General features: G+C 41.6%; 2 protein-coding genes across 2 annotated transcripts; both read right to left on the reverse strand.

Moving 5' to 3' along the window:
- Positions 1-2,141: 2,141 nt before the first annotated feature.
- Positions 2,142-5,587, reverse strand: LOC110973229 (beta-microseminoprotein-like). The gene is made up of 3 exons (XM_087133823.1): positions 5,433-5,587; positions 4,852-4,939; positions 2,142-4,100 (listed from the first exon to the last, which is right to left on the reverse strand). Exons 1-3 carry the CDS (start codon positions 5,518-5,520, stop codon positions 3,971-3,973), a joined length of 306 nt encoding a protein of 101 aa, XP_086989949.1. The 5' UTR covers positions 5,521-5,587; the 3' UTR covers positions 2,142-3,970.
- Positions 5,588-6,969: 1,382 nt separating this feature from the next.
- On the reverse strand, positions 6,970-18,979 carry LOC110973146 (stromelysin-3-like). Its single transcript, XM_022223712.2, has 9 exons — positions 16,251-18,979; positions 13,563-13,843; positions 12,844-13,136; positions 12,374-12,532; positions 12,133-12,230; positions 11,237-11,384; positions 10,445-10,587; positions 8,249-8,363; positions 6,970-7,790 (listed from the first exon to the last, which is right to left on the reverse strand). The coding sequence occupies exons 1-9, from the start codon at positions 16,398-16,400 to the stop codon at positions 7,681-7,683; spliced, it is 1,497 nt and encodes a 498-aa protein (XP_022079404.1). The 5' UTR covers positions 16,401-18,979; the 3' UTR covers positions 6,970-7,680.
- Positions 18,980-22,294: the final 3,315 nt, after the last annotated feature.

Raw genomic sequence — 22,294 nt, forward strand, 5'->3', positions numbered from 1 at the left:
ATGTTATGGGGACAGAAAAAAAGTCCTCATAACGTTTTTTTTGTCCACAGAGTGTTGGTGTGTGAAGAAATCAGTGTCCACACAAGGAGGTCTAGACAAACCCACCGTGCACCGGTGGTGTATGCTGGATCGCTCGAGTACTCGAGTTCAGATGAGCAGTAGGCCTCATGAATAATTCATGTTTTGACTCACCCACCTACGAGAAAAAAATCGCCCCCGCCCATGTATAATTTTATATTCTGCACATGAAAGTACGCAAATGGCTTTTGACAAGTCGTCAGCGTTTTCACGAAGTGGCGAATCCGCGCACATTAACTAACTGAAAGCACAATTTTGAGAAAATTGCGTTGGAAGTTGGGCACTTTTTAAATTTCCAATTTCACACATTTTGTCTGCAGAAAATCTCTGATATTCTCACATAACACAAAAGTCGAAATGTTAAATAATAGGTTGAAACATTTCTTTGAACTTTTATTATTTAGTCTTGGGCCAAGACGGCAGCACTCGATCGCAGACTCGATCGAGCATATGCCGCGCGCGCCGATTTCTTTTGTGCCCTCTCGTGACTCCATTTTACCAATCGACGGCCCGTTCTACAGTCTTGGGAACCACCTACAACTGAGGCGTGGCCTTTGCATGCAAAACAGTAGTTTAATATAAATATTCACAATTGACCCTAGGATGCGAAATAGGATACAGACCGTGAGAGCCTTGGAGCGGATTCGCATCAATAGCGTCAGCTTGTTATTTCTTTAGTTTTGTTGTCTGAAGTTTTTTACAGGCTCACCTCTTCGCTTCTTGTTCCAATGTATCGACCGCGCCCATTATCAACTTTGACAGTACTGGTCCTTCAGTAGCACGTTTAGCGTCCCGTAGTAGCGCTTGTATATGTCAAGTAATAGGTCAGGTGATGCAGGTAATTGATCCATATTCATTACATGCAGGTTTATCTGGAATCTCCCAGGCGCTGATTGGTTCCTCCAGAAATCCGGAGGAAAAGTAAAAAAAAGTTAAACAGTTTCTCGGAGATTCCATAGACGGTAGAACGAGCCGTCGATTGGTGAAATGACGTCACGAGAGGGCGCAATGGAAATCAGCGCGCGGCATATTTTATACTCGATCGAGTCCACTATCGAGTTCTGCCGTCTTGGCCCAAGGCAAAGTTACAGGTTGACCTCGACGTGGACAATAAAGGGAAAACGACATTGGCAACATGGCGCTGTCCAGGAGAGATCACGGTCTCCAGGCTCAATTCTGCAATGTCTCCACGTGTTGTTTTGTAAGTTTGAAATACAAATACACTTGTGTCTCGTTTGATATTCCTCGTCTAGAAAACCCTCAAATGCTGTCGGTAATGGACTGCTTTATTAATAAAATAACTTGAAGGAAATTAGGCCGTAACACTAGACCCAGAACCTAGTAAGGAGGTTAGAAAAAGAGTATGCAAGTGTAGGCCTATTCCGTCGTCTAAACTAAAGGCTAGGCCTAGCTTGGAAAACCCAGCTCCAAGGTTCGTTGCATGCCGTGAGCCATAGATCTGAGTTTCCCAAGATAGTATAATCTCAGCGTTTGTGGCTTCTTCGAGCCATTGAGAGATTTGTTTAACGTTATACAGTTCCCCTAGCCCCACACTTAGGGATGTATAGCTTTACAATCTGTCTCTTACCTGTCACCACCACTGCCCTACTTCAATATATATATAAACCTTTTCCCTGTGATGTCACGATTGCGCTGGACCTTTCATGTATGGTGATGGTCATGAGTGCATAGTGTTGTGATGGTAATCTACCTATTCAAGATAAACTAGTCAAACATGCAGCGTTTGCACTTGCGCTTGCACGTGGTTGAAGCTGCCCATACGTATACATGTACATGCGATCACCACGGCCAAGGCGGTCCACACGTGGTTTCATTGTTTACATTTAGTCACGTGGGTGAAAAAGGGTGCTTTGAAATCTATCATTTCCAACAATATGTAAAACATTAGGATGCTGGACCAATTTTACCATCCCACAAAAAGGTCGTCGAGGCTATGGGTGATATTTTTGTTCAAATAATTGTATTAAAAACTGTATATAAATTATCATCTCGTAAATGATTAGAGACAACAAGCCTGCCGTGTGCTCCTCACGCACATTTTTTTTTAATTTCAATTTATCTCCTTGTCGTTATAAAGAATGTGCTTTAATGTGTATCAGCTCAGGAAGCCGAAAAGCATATTCGAGCTTAAGGAACAGGACCTTCAGAAGGATATTTTACGTCTTACGGAAACCTATGGGATCAGTACAAGAATGATTTCAGACTGGGAATACAGGGGAGGGAATAACTATTGTACCAAAGCTGTCGCTATGGAGTCTAGATTTTTTTTTTTTAATTTCTTTATACCATTGTAATGATTATAATTTTGATACATTCCTACGTAGGCTTAGTTTAAATCCGCTGAGATGTATTTCTTGGAACATTTTAACCTATATTACCGCATAGACCTATGGTTAACAATTGTATTGTTGATGGCAGTTTTCCTGAGGTATGGATAACTGCTTCGGTCGTGCCAGTTCAAAAGAAAAGAGAATTTCCTCTTTTGATCAACTGCGTCCAATAGAGTTAACTTCAATCTTTGCACGTGTCTTTGAAACATTTATATCCAAGAGGATATTGCAAGACATTGCTTTTAATTTTGATTCTAATCAACGTGGCAATGTGAAAGGTTACACTACTTCACATTATTTGCTTGATCTTTTGAATTTCATTGCCGGGGGAACTGATAACTTGCCAATTATGCTCAAATTTGTGCTATACATTTCACTAAGGCGTTTGATTGGGTAAATCACACAATAGTTATTCGCAAACTTCTTGATCTTGGAGTTAGACCGTGAATTGTTCCCATTATCTGCAGCTTTCTCATAAAACGCCATCAAAATATTAAATCATACGGCCACTTGTCTTCTCTTTGTGAAGTGACATGTGGGGTGCCACAGGGGACAAAATTAGGTCCGATTTTATTTCTGATTCTATTCAATGATCTTAGGGTTGATGGCTGCGGGACATGGAAATATGTAGACGATCTTACTATTGATGGAATTATTAAAACGGGGACCAACCACAGTTACAATCGCATTTACATAGCTTTTCAGAGTGGTATTTGGAAAACAATATGTTGCCTACACCTTCTAAATGTAAAAGTATGTATATTTCGTTCCTTCTAATAAACGAAATGTGGTATATACCACCAGAACTGTCTATGAATGGAAATACTTTGACCACTGTTTCTCACGTGAAACTATTGAGAGTTATTATTCCAAACAATTTAAAGTGGAATTTACGTATATTTGAGATTCCAAAGCCTCTCGTAGACTTTTTATGTTGTCTATCTTGAAAAGGACAAAGATAACTATTTCTCACAAGGTTGCAATTACTTTCTTACATTAGACCCATTTTAGAATATGCCTGTCTAGTGTAGCATTCTTCGATTTCAAAGGATCAGATTGGATTAATTGCACGCGTTCAAAAACGTGTTGCAGAATAATTCTTGATAGTGATTATGATACATACCTTTATGCCATCAATTATAGATTGAATATCCAAACTTTGGAGCAGAGGCGCTCAGATTTATTCTTGAAGTTTGGAAAACAATTACTTACGTCTAGTAGGTTTTGTAACTTCCACCAGAAGAAAAAGATGTTAGTGGAAGACACTTAAGGAACAGCACTCAGCCTGGTCTTCATACACAAACGTGCAATACTGAGCCGTATAAACGTTGTGCAATTCCGTCTTTGTCCAGAATTGTAACATATTTTTTTTTCGAATTTACTTTATTAGTTGTACATGTAATTGTAAATTTGAATGCTGTCAGTCTTTGGACCGTTTTTCAAATGTTTGTGGGAATAAATAAACCAATAATAATATTTAAGACTGTCAGGATTGTCGTAATAAACTACTAGCTTTTGCTATAAGTCGACGTCACGGACTCCTAACGACCTGTCATTGCGTAGACACGGCACTCGGTACCAGGTGAGTCTTGGTTGGAGATATCAAACTGGCACGTTTCAGCGTTGAATTCAGCCTTGCATCCTGGTGTCATGCGAGTTGGTCTTCCGATACTGAAAAATAATATCGATGGTCAAACTAACTGAAAGAAAACTGTGTGGTTTCTTGGATACAGTAGATTTGTTGGTCCACAATGGTCATGTATCTGGGTTGTAAAAAAAATTAATCAGTTTCGTCCCTCTGCTTAGTTCGTTACCGGTATCGGTTGCGTTACACACGTGCACGCTATACACTACCGCTCATTGGATAATTTGCTAAACTTGCATTTCATCCATTGCCCATCCGGTTAGTAACTTCGTCATGGCAAGCGCACGCACCTCTGATTACTAGCTGTCTTTTGATGAGCACCCTAGCTTTGGTAACTTCCGGTTCAAGTGGATTCCATGCTACTTTCTATGCACTAGACGCTGTTTGAACAGAAGTAACGTCTGCACAGACCATCGTCCTGTAAGTGGGCGTGGTTTAAGTGGCAAGAACGTCACTGTTGGACACAATTGGCACATTCTGCACGCTTAGATGTACCGGTGCATGCCCTGTACAAGACACGCTTGCGCAGCAACGGAGTGTCTCAAACAGGCTGTTTTGCTTGGTGTCGGCTGTCGGCTTCATAGAGCATGACACTGATGATTCTTTTAAACCGTAGCCATTCAGTAATTCTGTTATTTTTCTGGCGGAAAAGCCATGCACACCATTAAAGCAATGTTAGACAAAAAACATTGGGGGTAGGCCTCTAACTGTTTATCAAGGATCCCCCCATCTTTGATTTAATGGACTAGGAGAGGAAGTTCACGAAGACAGGCTTACTTGAAGCAACAGTAAAGAGTCGTTCCATCGTCGCTGCAACTACAGTCAGCACAGTCAATAACCTCGCTCAAGCCTGGTTTGCAGTTAGCTTTGAAGGGGAGAAAAGGATTTTCGTTTTCAATTTAAAAAAAAAAACACAATAAATCTCGGTTGAAACAAAATTAATGGTCAGTTTTGCCGACGATGGTCTATTCGTAGTGCTCATTCCAGACTTTTTTTCATTGAGTTACCACCTTAAAGCCATGGTTGCCTTTTAAAGCATAGTTCTTACGTGAATCCTGAACATCCTCTGCGCCTTCACGCCACTAACTGTACTTGTCGTCTACGGCAATTGGGTATGGTATACGATCATAAATCTCGGGGAAGGTCTCTGAACGAATACATTGGTCTTTCAATTAAAAATTTATGAGATAGTTACAGCCCAAACCTTTCCCCTTCCTTTTCAAACAGTAGACCTACAGTATACCAATTCCATGGGGAGTACCCTACTTTAAAAAATATGTTAAAGAGATCAGCAACTTATTTGCGCTCACAAAGATAACTTGTGATTTTGACACATTACTTATAGTGAGCTAACTTACCATCTGTCCTTATGTAGCAGTATGGATGCACGCTGGCTATGTACTGGGAAATCACCACCATGGCCACCAATACCTTCAGGTTTAACATTTTGAATTATGTCTAGATATGCACGCGTCGCAGCTGGAGAAATTTGCGGTTGTGCCCAGTAAGATTAGTGGCCCTGATCTCAAAGTGCCACTAGCTTTTTATAGCAATATCAGATTGTTGGAGATAATGACCTCATACTTTGTTCTAAATTTTCAGATCAGTCACACATTGAGATAAGGTTATGACAGGGACAGATGTTGAGGCTTCATTTCGCGTCAGGACTGTCCGACTAATGTCATCAGTGCACACCACGATTACCTTTGTCTTAGGTCTTGTTTGAAAAACACTGTCATTGCTAACAGAAGGTTCTTGTTTGTGCCCAGGCTTTACGAAGAATCTTAGTAAATACGTTTATAGACTAATACTTATTCTAAAAGCATTCATTTTAAATTACTTTTGCAGCGTCAGTCCTTGCCTTAACTCTGAAAAATCTCGATTATTTGGGATTATCTCAAAGTTGTAAGTGGGGGGGGGGCAGAAATCCATCCCCTTCCAGAATTCGGCTGTAAACTTAGTATCAAATTATTAGTACAATCATCACGTTTCAACTCAATCTTTCATATATGGTTTTGTTTTTAAGTTTATTTGAAGTTGACGCTGATCTTGTATGAGAAAAAGAGCGCTGCACGAGAAAGGAATGTTAGCATTTCACAAAAAGTGTGTCAAAATGACTGCGCACAGTTTCCAGAAAATAACTATTAAAAGCTCAGCTCGAGAAAACCATGCGCTGGGGTAATATCAGAAAAAATGGCGTGGGTATGAGTCCCCTGTTTCATGGTTAAGATGTGTAAGAAAACATTTGTCTCGAGGCCTCAAGCTGGTCCAAATATTAAGTTTAAGAAAGGGTGCTATTTTCTCAGCAAACGCCTGTAGGAAATGCATGCGTCACGGTCGTATCTTTACCAACAAATAGAACATTCCCGACCAACGCGGCTCTTTTCTACCGATGAGGGGGTGCTTCAGCTCGAGGCAGATCGGATGCAAAGTTGGGTCCTCTAAACTTGAGTTTCAGTTTGCAGACAAATTCTGCTACATGGGATGAAGCTTAGATCCGGTTGCAACAGGGGACATTCCTGTTGGTCTCCCCTTTTCCGTCGGCCAATATTCTGAGGCCACAGAGTAATTCATTCGTCCGGACGGCGTTTCATCTCTACCCCCCACAGAGATTAGTTACGTGTCCTGGTCATTTCTGGTTGTTAATGCTAAGAACAGAACAGGTTGTTGCCAATCAACTCGTCTCACCTTCGTGTGAGATTAGCTTTATTATGAACTTGACGTGTACTCTCGTGTGTCATGAGATATTGACCCCGACGTCTTTCCATCGTATGGATTTCCAGTTTTACACGGCGTGTTGCTTCATGCAAGCAGTCGTGCACATCGCGGTCAATGAGCCCGTGTTTTCAAAGGGTACAGAGTTCGCAGGCCTTTATCCAGCCAATCGCCAGGATGATAAATAGGACAAAAACTGGTTTAAGTAGGCTATACTCAGTGGCAAAGGCTTTTATTGCTCCTACGTCTGTTTGAAAGATTCTTTTCAAAATTGGTATAGGCCTCCATAATGCTTCGAGATTGGTCCTGACAAACGTTTAAAACACATTCAATTGCTGGCAAAATGTTCTGTAATTATTGTATTCTACCCGTTGTGGTATCAGAGCCACATGCACAGTAACATACTGTGGCATACTGTGCATTCGTATAGATTGGGTATCATCCCTTTTGGCGTTTATCTTCTTATAAACAAATTCCAATTGATAACTAAGATCTCATGTGACAAACTCCCTTGTAATTATCAACAAAACACTTAAGAAAATGAACTTAGATTATCTATGGTAAGAAAAGAAAAAAAATCTCACTTCAAAATATTTTGGGTGGGGCATATGGCCCGATCCCGTATGATGAAGACTTACATTCCTTCATATTTCCCTTTTTAAGATCGAACAGATCATGCTACAATAAAATGAAATAAATAAATTAGAAAACCTAAAACTTCGCTTAATCAAGCGGAAATCTTGGTTTTCTGACTTGTAGTCCTTTTCCTTTGGGATGGAAGACCTTAGGACGTGATATGACTTGCGCAGACCCTTTACACCAGTGACGTAGCTTATAGCTAGACAATCTAACTGGCTTGGATCAAACGGTTTGTACACCCCTCAGACAATCCTAACAGCCCATGAAGTCATTCCCGAAATAGCGAGGGAAACCAGGGTCTGCGTTGCGATAAACATTGCTATATCTGTAGTAGGACTTGCCTTGGATGAAATATGTGAATCCTAGAAAGAAAATGGAAAAATTAAATGCACAAAAGCCATCATCACCCTGATTTTTATTGAATGGTAACTTCAGAGAATGATATGTATAGCATAGCACAGTACAGCGCAGTACGAACAGGCTGGTTGACGAAAAAGAAGTTGGCTAACGTATTTCTCTTGAATTGTTCAGATTCTAGTTAATTTTTAAAAGCGCTGAGATCAATGCATTTTCGTGACAATAGCAACGTTCATATTTTATACCATTGTGTTTACTTATGTATAATGTCCACTTTCTATATAGAAATTATGTTAGCCCAAAATTGCCTCAGAGCGTCAGAAATTGTAAAGGCGCCGAAGTATATTCTTTCCCTTTGAACAGGTAATAATAAGAATTTGTAATGAAAAAAATGGTAAGACCACAGAAAAAAGGAATAATAATTAATTTCCTTATGAAGTGTAATACACAAGCACTAACTCACCATCTGTATAATCGAAGGCCGCGTCAATGAAGGGAGGTATACCCTCCCAGACGTCCAGCACATGGTAAGGATACCCGTATTCTACCGATTGGTATTCTTCATCAAATCTCCATACCTTGGCAAGAAGTGATACCAGCGAACTGTTGAGGATTAAATCAATCAAACTGACCACGAGGATGCGAATTTAGAGTTAATACCCAATGTGCTTTATACTGTAGGTACACATTTAGGGGGTGTGCAAAGTGATGTATCGGGGGGGGTGGCGGTGGGCAATTTGCCCCCCCCCACCCCTCGATTAAATTTTCTTTTTTGCAACTGACATTACTTCATAGGTGAGATAGGAAAGAAACTAATAAATAGGCTATACTTTTCTCCCCCGTTATATGCAGTGAGCCCAAAGTGCATTTACTTTGGAATTTGCCCCCCCCACCAATCTCTTCAATTTCTGCAGTTTCTGCGAGGGGTTTTCTAAATTAGTAGATATTACCCTGGGGTATCTATATTGGAAAATTAAGGGTCTTCTTACTTTAGGATGTAAATGCAAACTACACTTTTGTTCAGTACAAGTTTGTGTAAAGTGTTCAAAGCGTAAGCATAATGCAAATAGGCCCTTTCTGTTTTCCAGCTAAGCATGATACAAATGAAGAGCGTCTCGAATGATTCGGTACTAGCGTACACCAACTCACACGCACTGAATGTTAAGACTTGAAGGTTTTCATGGTGAAAGAAACTAGAAGAGTGAAGTGATTGCGGTGACACCATGTATCAATCTCTGTCTTGAGTATGTGTGGTTCTGAGAAGAACCGACGAATATTAAACTCGACGTTTTGAACAGTGTACTCTGTCCGTCTTCAGGAAACTGAATATGTTCGGCGTGAGCTGGCATGATGCCAGATGCTTTTTCATGCATCGGAAATTAACTTTGGATTATGACAAGACATTACCGATTTGGTTCATTTGTTTTCGCGGTTAGCTTGGATAGGCTTTCTGTCATCGATACTCCACAGCTAACCTGATTTCTGGTATTAATAATATGAAGCCCAATTGGTGTCACTTTCCCTTTTTGATGTGTGCTTCGCAAGGAGGCATATGTCTTTCAGTGATTAAGTTGCCGAAGCAAGATAATAACTTGTCAAACCAAGATAAAAATTCGGGTAAATGGTTAAACATCGCGCTGGGGGCATTAATGAATGTTGATGACGCTGGGACAGGGTAATTGTCATTTTTTTCTGTTTTCAAAATTCTGTAAAAATCCATATCTTTATTTTCTGGACACTTACACCCACACGAACGGCTGTCTGGGACTACTCTACTCTCTCTGACAGCATGTATGAACTCCGGAGTATTTCAGCAAGGCCTGCTGCCTTGTAAAAAAGCCCAGATTTTGCGATGTTAAGTAAGTTTCGTTCACGAAACTGGCACATTGCGCTGCTGACCTCTTTTCAATAGGGGCCAGATGATGTGCAGCGGTATTGCGTGGCTCATCCCTGCGGTGGAGGAGCGATTTTGTCCCCGGTGGTAACCCGTTCCCGCTGAATGCCCCAAACCGTGGTATATTGTTTTAAAACAAGGCTGGATTATCTCCACTGTAGAGAGTGAAAAAAATGTCGGTTATTCCCAGCAGCCTGGTCTTTTGTTACGACAGTACAGTCTTTTGTTACAAGGCCCAGTTCCCTTTGTCCGATTTCGGAGACCCCAGCCACGCGTATGAAGAATACGTGTCCGGAGCAGGAGTCCCCGGCGGCAAGTGGATAATGATCTTTGTCAAAACATACTGGTGACCACAAGGGTACTTGCCACAGTCAAGACATCTCGCACGGTGATTTGAGGATCTATGTTTTCCCAGACGACCAATTCGTGCCCCATCAAAACTGTTTGTGCAGCATTGGATGCCCCCGAATGTTTACACCTGGTTACACTACTGTGCACGCAAGTGCCATCGAACCCGTAAAACCAGGATTAGATATACATGTAGTACAAACGGCGAAAAAAATCCTTAACTCACCGTGTTCTGACGGCAAGTGCTGTTGTGATCATCAAACCATTTGACAATTATTTTCTTGCTTTGGCAAGTTCCTGAAAGACATAAACTTTCTGTCGAAACACACACCACAAAGGGAAAGCGACACCAATGGGACTTCGTATAATAATGATAGAAAATCCAACTTTCCATGTCATTCATCGAACGCAAGTTACCTGATGATCTTTGAAGAAATACGTCGTGTTGTATCGCTGCAACATGACAACTGCATCGATGTCATCAGGTAGGCCAAGCTCGCTGATTGGCCGTGGATAGCCCGGTAAAGGGCGCCTGCCTCTGTATAACCAATAATTTGGCCCTGTTTTTAATAGAAACAATGCGAAAGCGAAAGAAGAATTTGAAGCGTGAAGAGATACTTTAAAACGGAACTTGCCTATACCGATTAAGGCATTCATTTTTGGTTTAGAAATTTGCACACATCGATCAATATTTAAAACACGTCTCCTTGAAACATTTCATGTTCTTTGCGTACATCCAGGATTGAAACCTTCTCTTTGCAGTTGTACTTTTTTAGGACTGTTTTCAACTGTGCACGATTAACTCCTGGCCAAAGGAAAGTTTGATGTACCGGTAGCCTATAAAAACCTTTTGCTAAGACCCTCCTTTCGATTATTAATCAAAATCAGGAAGTGTTGACGAGCCATTTGTCAATCTGCACTTTATAAAAGAGGTACGGACAGTGCAGCAGGTTCTATTTGCTGATGCACGTTCACACAACATGGCGTATAATATACGTCACAGTAACTGTTGTAATGTTATGGCAACATTTACTGTGACGGATATTTACAACTTTGTACCATGCACTTGTCTTCTGTAATGCTGGCTCAAAATCAAGTTGCTGTGGGAGCTCAGTTTGTTTACAAGTCGACGCAAAAAAGAGGAGATACTGCATAAATGCCATGTTGGCAGCAGAGCCAATCGCTGTTCAAAGAGAAGGCCTACTGCACCTTTAAAAAAGACAATAAGGCCGTCCTGTGGTCTCTGATACACCGCGTCTATCATCCGGGGAAGCTTGAAGAACCTTTTTCGCATGGGAAGACCGGCAGAGGGCGTCATCACCTTCCCAGGGCGACTGATTCGCCAGAATCGGCGGTCCTTAAAGGGGCATTTGGAACAGGAAGTCTGGTTTTTAACTGATTCAGGAGGAAATCCCTGACAATTTTTTTTGTCTGTGCATAGGTGCAAAAATTTGGACTGAACAAAATAGCCGTGTATGACAGTGCGCAAACTCAGTACACAAAGATTGAGTCCAGCTATGCCCATATCAAGTAGGCCTATGACTTTGGGTAAAATCAGTTGTGTTTGTATACTAAAATTTGTGTGAATCTTACATCAGATAGAATAATTACACTTTGAAGGCTTTGCGTGGAAGCCATCTTACAGGACAGTTCTCTTGTTCAAAAGGGTATGCACAAAGGTTTCCCTGTGGAACAAATGAAGTGCCCTTCAAGATGGCTACCATGCAAAGCGAGGGGAAAGGTTTGATAACGACAGTGCTCGATATTGGAAACTTATCACCTTCCTTTATTTTTCTCCTCGACGAGCAGTTTAAATTCCGTATATGACGTTCCATTCCCCCATCCGAGTTTTGTTTTCATATGCCGTTTCGAGAAACAACTTAAGCAAATCATTTTTACAGTTTGGGAGAGCTGAATACCTTTTCACTTCCAGAGTCTAATTTGTTGTGGTTTATGAAGAGATCAAGGTATAGTTGAGACAAGCCTGCATTCCTTGAACGGATCAGGGTTTTTTTCAGTTTGGGACACTATGACATCGTTTTTAAGCTGTTAAAACGTCTGTGCTGTGCGTTTTGGTCTTACTGAAAAATTACATAAACTCTAACCTTAAACACGTACAGCACACCATCAATCATAGCTGCAGCGTCGTAAGCCTTGTTACAGGGAGAATCCGGGTCGCCAAAATTGGTTGGTTCCAAAGTGCCTAAATAATAATTCGGAGTAACAGAGGTTAATTAGGAAAAAAAATCCCACCCTTTCGAAAATACTTGATACAGTTGAAAACCTTCTTTGCGAACAAGTTCTTCCTTGCGGCAACTTAGTGACTACAAACGACAAAGTTGTTACCGTAGAGTAACTGCGCTGCGCGTATGTCATCTTCCTGCAGTGCGAGGTCGGGTATGTAACCACTGTACTCCGGCGCCATGACAGCGCCCTCTGTCCACGAATGCTGTAGCCCTAAGCTGTGTCCCAGCTCATGCAGAGCAACCTGGAACAAGTTGTAACCTGAGCAAGAGAAAAGAAAAGTAGAAAAATGCGGTGTGTGGTGTCAGTATCAGTGGAAACTGTGAAATTAAGAATGATCCTTTCCTTACAGTTTTTCGAATTCATGTTAAATAAGCAGAAGACAAGTTAATTAAATTGTCACTAAAAAATCTCAATTCGACATATCGTTAATACTCTCGTTCAATTGATTATACTTTCGAGCCACAGCCAACTGAGATCGTGTGTCGTTTTTTTTTTGTTTTTTGTTTTTGCCACATTCAATTTTTATTTCCATTGGAAACAGTTCCAAATGGCCTCGAGATTTACTCTACCTTCGTCGCCCCAATAAGTGTAGACCTCTGAGTCATCGAAATGCACGTCGCCGTCTAAATCTCCGTGGAGACCGTTCGGGACGAAGGCGTGTGCGATGGTACCGTTGATGCCGTCGAACTCGTAGGGACAGTCGTGATGCCACGTGGCGAATTTGATATGGATATCGGCATGGCCGTAGGTGATCCGACGGAAGGTGAGGGGCGTGGCGTCACCCCATTGTTTGAAGGCTCGATCGATTGAGTCATCCACCTGGTCCTCAGTCATCCGGTAATGGTATGGATAGTTCAAAATTCTGCAGGAATAGGTTGGAATCTGTTCGTTTCACACCACATCGCATAGTATGATCTTCCTTTTTGTCCGCATATTATCGTATCTCGCTATGTTTAATCATGCAGGAAGGAAATTATCTGTTTTCTTTTATCCATGGTTTAATCTTGCAAACACAGCGACAGTGTTTCGAAAGGCTACTGGAAAGATTTTGGTAAAAAGTGTTGATCTTTCTTAACCTTTTAGAATAAAAGGGTGGTTGTGATTTTGTATTTATGTTTGTGCCATTTCAATTATTTTTTTTCCATTTTTAATTCTCTTTATTATTCCGCAAAAATAAATTAAATTGAACGAGACAATCCCTTGGTCCATCATGCCATCAATTCTTTCATTTCATTAGATTCGAGCTGAACTGATCAACGTGGCACGAAGGCACAGCAAGGACACCAACCTGTAGGTCAGATGGTTCTTGTTCCATTTTGTCCAATCAACAGAGTAACGCTTTTGCCTTCTGTTCTCATTCAGCGAGGGGCCATCGTCCTGTACCTTAACGGGATCCGGTACGCCGCAGCGCGGTCTGCCCTTTGCGGCCCTCCCTGCAACATGTCTGCTCCCGGCATGGTCCCGTGGAAACGTCTTGGAAGATCCCAAGACGGTCTCATCCGCTTGAATGCTCTTCTGAGCTGTGCTGTGTTCTTCATCTTGTGAGGAAGGCAACTTCGATTGAGGAGCCTGTGAGGAGTTGGAAAACATTCCTTCCAAATCTGCAGATTTTTGTGGGGATTGGGGGTTGTTGCCACATTATCATTATTGGCTATTAAAGAAAATCTCGCGCAATAATGAAGTAATGTTCAATAAGGCTTGTCTGTATCTATGCGCTGATTATAGCCACCCCTATCGAAGACTCTTGAATCCAAACTGGTATTTCACTCGCGATATGTACGTGTACCGTAAGCTCTTTGAAAAGAGCTTCATTAGAAAATGAGCTGTATAATGCCAACAGGTTGTATGGAGCTAGATAGAGGCTGCATGAGAGGAAACGTAGTAGCTAGCCAAATATAACGTGAGTGACGGTACAAGCATAAAACGTCAACACCGTTCTCAATATGCACTTTGGTTAAAGTGAACTTTCGAAATGAACATGGTTCCCTTCAACACATTCTGGTCGAACTTTATCTGAACCCGGCTCCTGTCTGTATTCCGATGCACCTGGGAACGACGTCCAGCACCCACAACAGAAGGAGTTGGAAAATGAAAATTGGTAAGTTGACGGAATTCCCTCCCGTGGAGCAACCTAGCCCCTTCATCTATCTTCTGTATTGAGTACCATTCTGCGCGTCCACATCGCTTACCCCGGCTTGCGACACTGCTGCGTTGGAATGGACACCTCTTGCTTCTCGTGAAATTTCCCGCCCAGAATCGAATTTATCCCAGCGTACTGCCTACCGCGGGATAACGAATTTTGGGATGAGGTTGGAAAGGACTGTTGCTTGTGCATGGGACTCCCCCGTAGCATTGTTCAAATAGCTTGATTTATTGGTAAATATTATGAATTACCAGAAATATGAGGAGAAAATTTCCACAAAAAAGACTTTGCTTAGCCAGACGGTGCATAACATCATGCACACCGTTGCAAATATTTCCAATTGTTTGCATGGTTTCATTGCTCGACGGCAGTTTTGAAATATAACCAGAAAAAAAGATCAGTATACGATTAGATTGTCGTGGTGTCATGATGAAGTATGATGTTGAAATTAAGTATTATCAGGAAAATGAAATAATTGGACTCGTCATTTTGACCTATTAAGTTTATCTGAATTTCAAGTGATTTATAGCATTGATGCGATCAAGTGTTTCCACAGGTCAGCGTCGTCTGGACGCTGACGGGTGGTCAGTGTATCCCGCCGGGTCCAGCTAGATACAAGCGGGGCATCCCTTAACAGTCTACAAGAAACTAATCTCCATTGCGTCCATTCCTGCGTTGGTAATGGGAAACCAAATCAACTCATCGGAAGGCATAGGACACTATGCAGAACAAACCTGAATTCCCGCAATTTCTCACATTCTGCCGAATGACTGGAATCGCAGCTTGAAACTTCATATCATCCAATTTGCTGGGCTGTTTACACCATGCTACGAGATAATGCGCTCATGGGGGCCCATTTTCAGAATGCATGGCGTTGGGAAATGTATCAAACTTCACTGGATTATTGGATCAAATTTAAGAGCTGCGTTTGACGCATTTGTGTAATTTTTCGTATCAAAGAAAGTTGCGTGTAATTTCCATAAATAAAAACACACATGGAGGTAAAATTAGAAAAATCATCAAAGTTCTGCGCTGAGTGTTTGATGCACAAAGCATTCTGGTCAGTATTGTTAAAGACAACTAAAAATGATACGGAAATTCGATTTCACAGTTCTCTTTTTGTCAGACCCTCTAAACGGCTCACGTATTAGTGAAAGCCTGATACATGTTTCCAATGTAAAGGATCTGTTTCATTCACAGTGGTTTAGAACGTTTCGAACATTGTCAGGATGCAGCACATACGCCCGACTTCAGACGATTTATCCTTTTCAAATCTTTGATGCTAAAAAGAAACCAACAGCGAAGGAGTAACAAGTTTTAAAATGAGATTTACATTTTTACCCCCACGAAATGGAGTCACAAATCTAACATATAAGACTGAATTCATTGTGACATGATAAAGCCGACAAATACGGTCATTCACCGCAGTATGAGTTTTTACCTCTAGTTGAACTTATTTGTACAATCTGAAATTTTCTTTTGCCGCTTCCGTAGTCCGGTGGTTTACCACGCCCACGTACGGATTATTTTTGTCACAGAACGTTGGGGGAATCCCCAATAGAAGTGATCTTGGGTCAGATCATGAACCCCACCCACGTGTTACATCTCAGACAGATAGAACGGGAACCAAACTTGCCCAGGTCTGGTAAAGACAACTCCCGCCTCTATTAATCACATACCGCGTATATGCGGTGCTTCTAGATAACGAATTATTATTTTGCCACTTAGATAAAATTTGTAACATCGAGGAGTAATCCGCACTTCATCGTAGTCTATAATATTATGAAAGTTTGTTTTGGCAACCTTGAAAGAGAACTAAAAGTTCAAACTTACCAAGTCTTGGTTTAAAGCAGCGACAGCCTCACCGGGTTTTTCTTTGGCTGGAGCAGCGTGGCATGACGGTCCACTGAAAAAGAGGACACCAAGCCACATCCCCAGAATGACAACTTTGCCAACTTGCATCGCTCCTGATTCTGTTGACATTTCCGCAGACACAGCTTCGCGTGCGTGCCGCCTCGCTTCCTGAGCAAGCCACCGAATGACTGACGCCTTCCTTGGAGTCCCCCAAACTCCGAGCACCAACTCCCGGCACCCATGGGCTGGCTTCTTTGTTTCACAAGGATTGTGTCATGAGCGAACGCAGAGCCTGTACCCGACGGCCGTTTTGTGTTATCTCAATACTCCCCGATGCAACAGCTGTCGTCGGCACGGAATCCGGGACATGACGCCGAGAGACAATCAAACTCAAAATGTGTATCGAATTATGAAAAATGATTGGAAGTGGTTTCCGATGGCACAAGGCGACTGCGCGCACCCAGTGGCGGTGACCCATACTTTTAAAGAGGTGGGTGTCTGTCTTGTTTGGATTCAAATTTCCTCGTTGAGGCCGTCACGGGGTTGGATGACGAGTACTGATTTGATGTTCCGGTAAATAATTTTTTTGTAATCAAACATCCCAGATGCTCAGACAGACATATGGAATCTCTTTGACCCCTCACCCTTGAAATCAGTTGTGTATCCGCTCCACATTGTATGGGAGCAACATACAACAAAGAACCCTCAATAATATGTCCCGATCGATGAAGGAAAAATAACAAGGCAACGAATCGCAATTGCAAGGCAGTTGCACCCTTATGTCAAACTAGATCTTGAATTCCCAGAGTGAGCAACTGATCAGTTAGCCTTTAAATTGCTTCAGGGGGCATGCCTCCTCTTCTAGCATTTTCAGTGAAGCTCGGGTTTGCTCAGTATAGTTTCTTTCTCTTTTCTCTTTGGCTTTCCTTACTGTGAGGTTGGATTAGTTTGCGCCATTTTTCTCCTTAATCAGTTAAAGTGAGCATGTTATCATCATGATTTAGCAACCATTTCGTTAGCAAACTGCTTTCGTCTTCAAACACCTAAGTTTTTATTGCGGATATTGAATCAAGTCAATACTAAACTGACCTCACTTTCTACCATTCTCAATTCTTTGTTCCTAGCATGGGCGGAGAATTGGTCAAAGAGGGCTGGAAAATGCAAATAAAGATCTCATTCTTTTGATCATTTGGGTAGGTGAGGGCACAATAAGTGCACTGTGTGCTTTTTCGCGCTGCACAACCAGCTATCTACGGTTATCTTCGAACTCAATTTCAAGATTTGCCTGTATGTGTTATTTTCTCCATTCCGCCTCCTCCACAACAACTTTTTTGGAGCTTGGGGTGGATTCAATGTAGAAAAGTGGGCTGGATATGAGTCTTTGGCCTATCTCCCCTCCGAAGAAACACAGGAGGCTACATCTCGTTCCCTGTTTCTCGTGAGGTGTATACGCCCTAAGGTTTACACACGTAGATTTGTGACTCTTAGAATTCAGTTCGTGTAGGCGTATGAACGTGGTGCTCAAGAACATGGCGAAAAAGCAACAAGACGAAATTACAACATAAACATATTTTTTTGATGGAATAAACCACGAAATAAGTCTGTGATATCCTCGATAGCTTTCTCTGTTGGATGTAATCATTCCGAAAAACAAAACAGGCTTCGTGTGGTCTCTAGATTAATTTGAAATAACTTCTGAGAATTTGTAAAGACCCTATATAAATCATTGCATTTTCGCAGAAGATGACCTGAGTGCGACGCCACAGCGCGATGATAACATAAGTATAAAGTGTCTCGCGAGCCAGACTGATTGTTCCTAGACCACATTATGGTTGGGAATTACCAGGATAGTGGAAGGCAATGTCAACCCACCATTTGACAAATTAAAAGAAAAACTCTGCAGTGTTATTCTGACTGACAATAGGTCTAAATTTAAGTTACATCAATTCGTCATGGTTTGGGCGAATTTGTGAACCGCATTTGGTTACGTTGGAATGTTGCGTGACGAAGGCATTCCAACACTAACAAATGCGGTGTGCCATTTCGTGAAAAGCGGAGGGGAATGTGCTGCGGGAAGTTAAGTTTTAACGTGGGAAAAAGAACCCAAAGGGCTCGGGCCTACGAACATTTCAATAGTCAACGACAACGTAGGACTATGCGCCTCGAGCAGGAGAATCGGTTGAAGCCACTTGGTCGGGAGTGCCCTCGATTCGCTCGTCGCCCAGCGCCCTAGGCCGGGAAGGGCTGATGGTTTTGCACTGTGATTGGCTGTATTGTGCATGACCTGTGACTGCGAGGTATATGACTTCCTATTAGCGAAGCGTTATTAAATTTTTTTGGTCGCCAATGACAATGCTTTAGCATGGGCAAAGTGTCGGCTTTATGATAAAACGTAGTACAATCACGGTGCGGTAATCTGTCTCCTCACTAAGTATCACTGATCATGTCTCTTGGCGATATATTTCAAAGCATTGGTTATTTTGATCAATTTTGGATGAACGAATAAAGTATAGTAAGATATTTTCAGCAATGAGAAAGGAAAAAATAAAAAATATCGAAGAGATAATCGCCGCTTGTGTAACACGTTGAGCGACTGCTTTCGCGCCTGGCAGAAATTTACCCACAATGCTCTGCGCGTCGTTAGCTGTGATCTTGTGTGGCATAATTCCTTCAGTAAAATTTGCGCGAGGCCATCAATCCTTCCCAGCACCCTGTTTGGGCCCTGGGCGACGAGTGAATGCACTCGAGTTGCACTCATTTTGTTGGTAGCTATGCGTCCGTAACGCATGCATTTTATAGTTGTTCGTGAACCAGTGAAGTTCAGTTCCGACCAAAGGAGCCCCCGTTGCTAAGAAAATTGAGCCCTCTCTTGGTCTAGTTCGAGGCTCATAGTCCGTCACAGTGGCTGAGTTCGGGCGGCTTGTTCCCATACTGTTCACGAACAGCTCGATTTGTTGTTCGTTGGTCAGCCGCTCGAACGCCGGGAACAAACAGCCGGTTATCGCTGGTAGTTAGTGACTAGCACCATGGCGGCGTCCATGTACGCTTGGGCACCTGTACAGTTTGCTATTGCATTGCCAGAGCCATTACTTATGATGGTGTATACAACATTGGTATTATTAATACCATTGTTGTATACAACATCATGCCCAGGCATAAGAGGAATAAGAAAACGCGTCCTCGTACGTTGTGTGCTATTCCTATCCTATCAATCAATCATTCGAAGATTTTAGCGGCCAAGTCAAAGGGTAAAGATATTCGGTGAATCGTTGCTACTAAGGAAATAGATACACTTCATAGAATTTTAACGACGGAAATAATTATTCCACTGTCGGCGCGACGCGCTGGACGAGCGAAGTCCAGCAAGCAAACGCGCGCAGCATGCACTGAGCTTCGCACGCCCCCAACGTTAAGAGTTGGTCAGTCTTTTTGCGAGTTACAATTTTGTTTTGCGAGTTACAATTTTGTTTTGTCACTTGCAATTTTATTTTGCCACTAGCACTTTTGTTTTCGAGATTTTCTTTTCTACTTCGTTTCAAACAATAATAACAGTTTGTATAGTCATTTTTATAGTAGATTTCTCCTTTGTCTTTATTAACAGTTTTTTTCTTTTACTTTGTTTAATTCTTTTTCTACTTTATTTTTCATTTGTATTAATTTTTCAGTATTTATATTTTCTGGCTTATTCTGATTCTTTCTGTTTTCAAAGCTTATTTGTGTTCTATTTTAGTTATTTTTTATTTCTTTTTTATTATTTATATATTTTTTTAAGAATTTCATTTGGTTTTTCGTTTATACATTTGCAATTTTTTTTCAATTTTTATTCATTGTTCTTAATTTTAATTCTTTCTTTTTGTTTAATTTTTAAAATATTTCTTTATTTTATTTTGTTAATTTTTGAAATAAAATTTTGTTTTGATTTTCGCGTTGTCTATTTGCCTAGGTGGCCGCCCATCGGAGGGATTTTGCTTTGTGGGAATAATTTAACCCACACAAAAAATTTGAAAATAAATTGAAAGACAAGGGACCAGACAATAATTTCATTTGTGTTTCAGAAATCTCAGGTATGTTGGCGTGCATGCTATTTGGCCCTGAACGGTGCTGATTTTACACTGTTTTCAATGGGGCTTGAAATACCCTTTAATCGGAACTACAGTGCGCTGGTCCACAAATGACTATGAAAGGCACGCGTTACGGGCGCGTCACTACCAGCAACATGAACATTCCCAACTAACGTGGCTCTTTTCAACCGAAGAGGGGTGTTTCTACCCACAGTGGATGGGGCCTGTGGTACTATGTATCTGATATTTTTGATAGGCGTATGGTACAAATTCGGACTATTCTGCCAAAATGAGTTGAGGAGTACATTTGAATTCGTCAACTTTCACTTCTGGCTCTTTCCAAAGGCGGAATTTAAACGTGAAATTCCTGACCAAGTTGAAAATTATAATGACAACTGCACACAACTCGTTTTTTCTCGATAAACCCAGGGGCGCATCAAGTATCATCCAGTTATTTTTAATGTCCATTTGCAGCGGAGAGGCGGGAGCAAAGGAAACGCGTTACACTCTAACCGGTGCACTTACCTTCATCCAAGTACACAATGTCGTAGGATGTCTTTTTTTTTTTGAAAAAAATTACTACATATTGGCGATTCACAATTCGGCGAACCACTCCGCAGACATGTCACTTTTCAAATTTACGTTCGACACGCTGTCACGATTAAGCGCACTTCGTACGTAATTGGGGATATTTTATTGATTGATTGAGGCGTTCCCGACACCACTCAAAACTATCATTTTGACTACCTAACACCCATTGCAATTAGCAGTTTCGAATTTTTAACCAAGATGAACAAAAATTACAAAAAAACATCAAGTTGTCGGGGCGCAGCGCAGTGCAATTGCAGCGAATAAGCCTTTGGCCGTTTTCCAATACACAACTTTCGCTCCGTCTCAGGCTTCATTCCCAGTCCCAAACCAATGCCCGATTGTGGGCCTGAAGAGTTCAATTAAATTACATTGTCTTTCTGTAATTTTTGGCTTTCTTTCATCTTATTTGATGTTCTCCGGCACTATTAGACTAACTACTTCGCTTACAGCTTTCAAGTCAGCTACTAAAAAAAACAGTTGAAGCCCGAGACGGAGCCAAAGCACTGCGAAATGCCTCTTGGTGACAATCTCTTGGTGGCACATTGCATTGTGAATCGCCCGTAATACGTTTGGGGGGGTGTCAGAGCAGGGGAGGGAGTTAACACCCCCCCCCATCCCGCCTAGGTCCATCCCCAACCCCTCCTGCAAGATCCGTGTTGGAACTTGAGCCTGCCTCAAACTACTCGTTGTCTGGACACAATTTTTTTGGCGAAACAGTTATTTTGAGGAACCCCCCAACATATTGTATAAATCAATTCTATGTACAATGTTTGCATTCCTTCGAACTTTGCCCAGGTTGACAGCGGTGACTCTGAACAGCGCCCTCTTATTACCTTCTCTTTTCACTTAAAAAAAAAATTGCTTGTCCAGTATTTCATTAACTCAGACCTCTGAACCTATTTAAAAAAAAAAATTTTAACAAAAATCTCAGCTTTCGGATGGCAATGTTATACAGACTAGAAGCGCTTCGACTCCTTTTCTTTTCTCACCTGGTTTGTTCAGCCTCCCACCAATTAATCCAACAGTAGGGAAGGGGAAATTAGGGCGGATCCAGAACGAAATTATCGGGGGGAGATTTTTTGTTTGGAGGGGGGAGGAAGAGGGGACAAAAAAGTAACAAATTTTAATGAATAATCTTCGCGCTCTTATACGTGAGGTTAAAGTTTCGTGAGGGGGTATGCACTTTAAAAAAATACCAAGAATCCAATTCCCCCCCCCCGAAAAAAGTAACTAAATTTGGCCTCTTTTGGAGGAGTGACCATGTTTCCTCCATGCGGAAAAGGCCCTTAATGAAGGATTTAAACACACGGTGAAACAGATTTCAGGGAAAATGCGTAGTATATCGCTTTCGTGGCTGAATGTACCTTTAAA

This window comes from Acanthaster planci, linkage group LG02 (assembly GCF_054643075.1).
Source record: "Acanthaster planci isolate LZ-2023a linkage group LG02, COTS_SCS, whole genome shotgun sequence".
Lineage (NCBI taxonomy): Eukaryota > Metazoa > Echinodermata > Asteroidea > Valvatida > Acanthasteridae > Acanthaster > Acanthaster planci.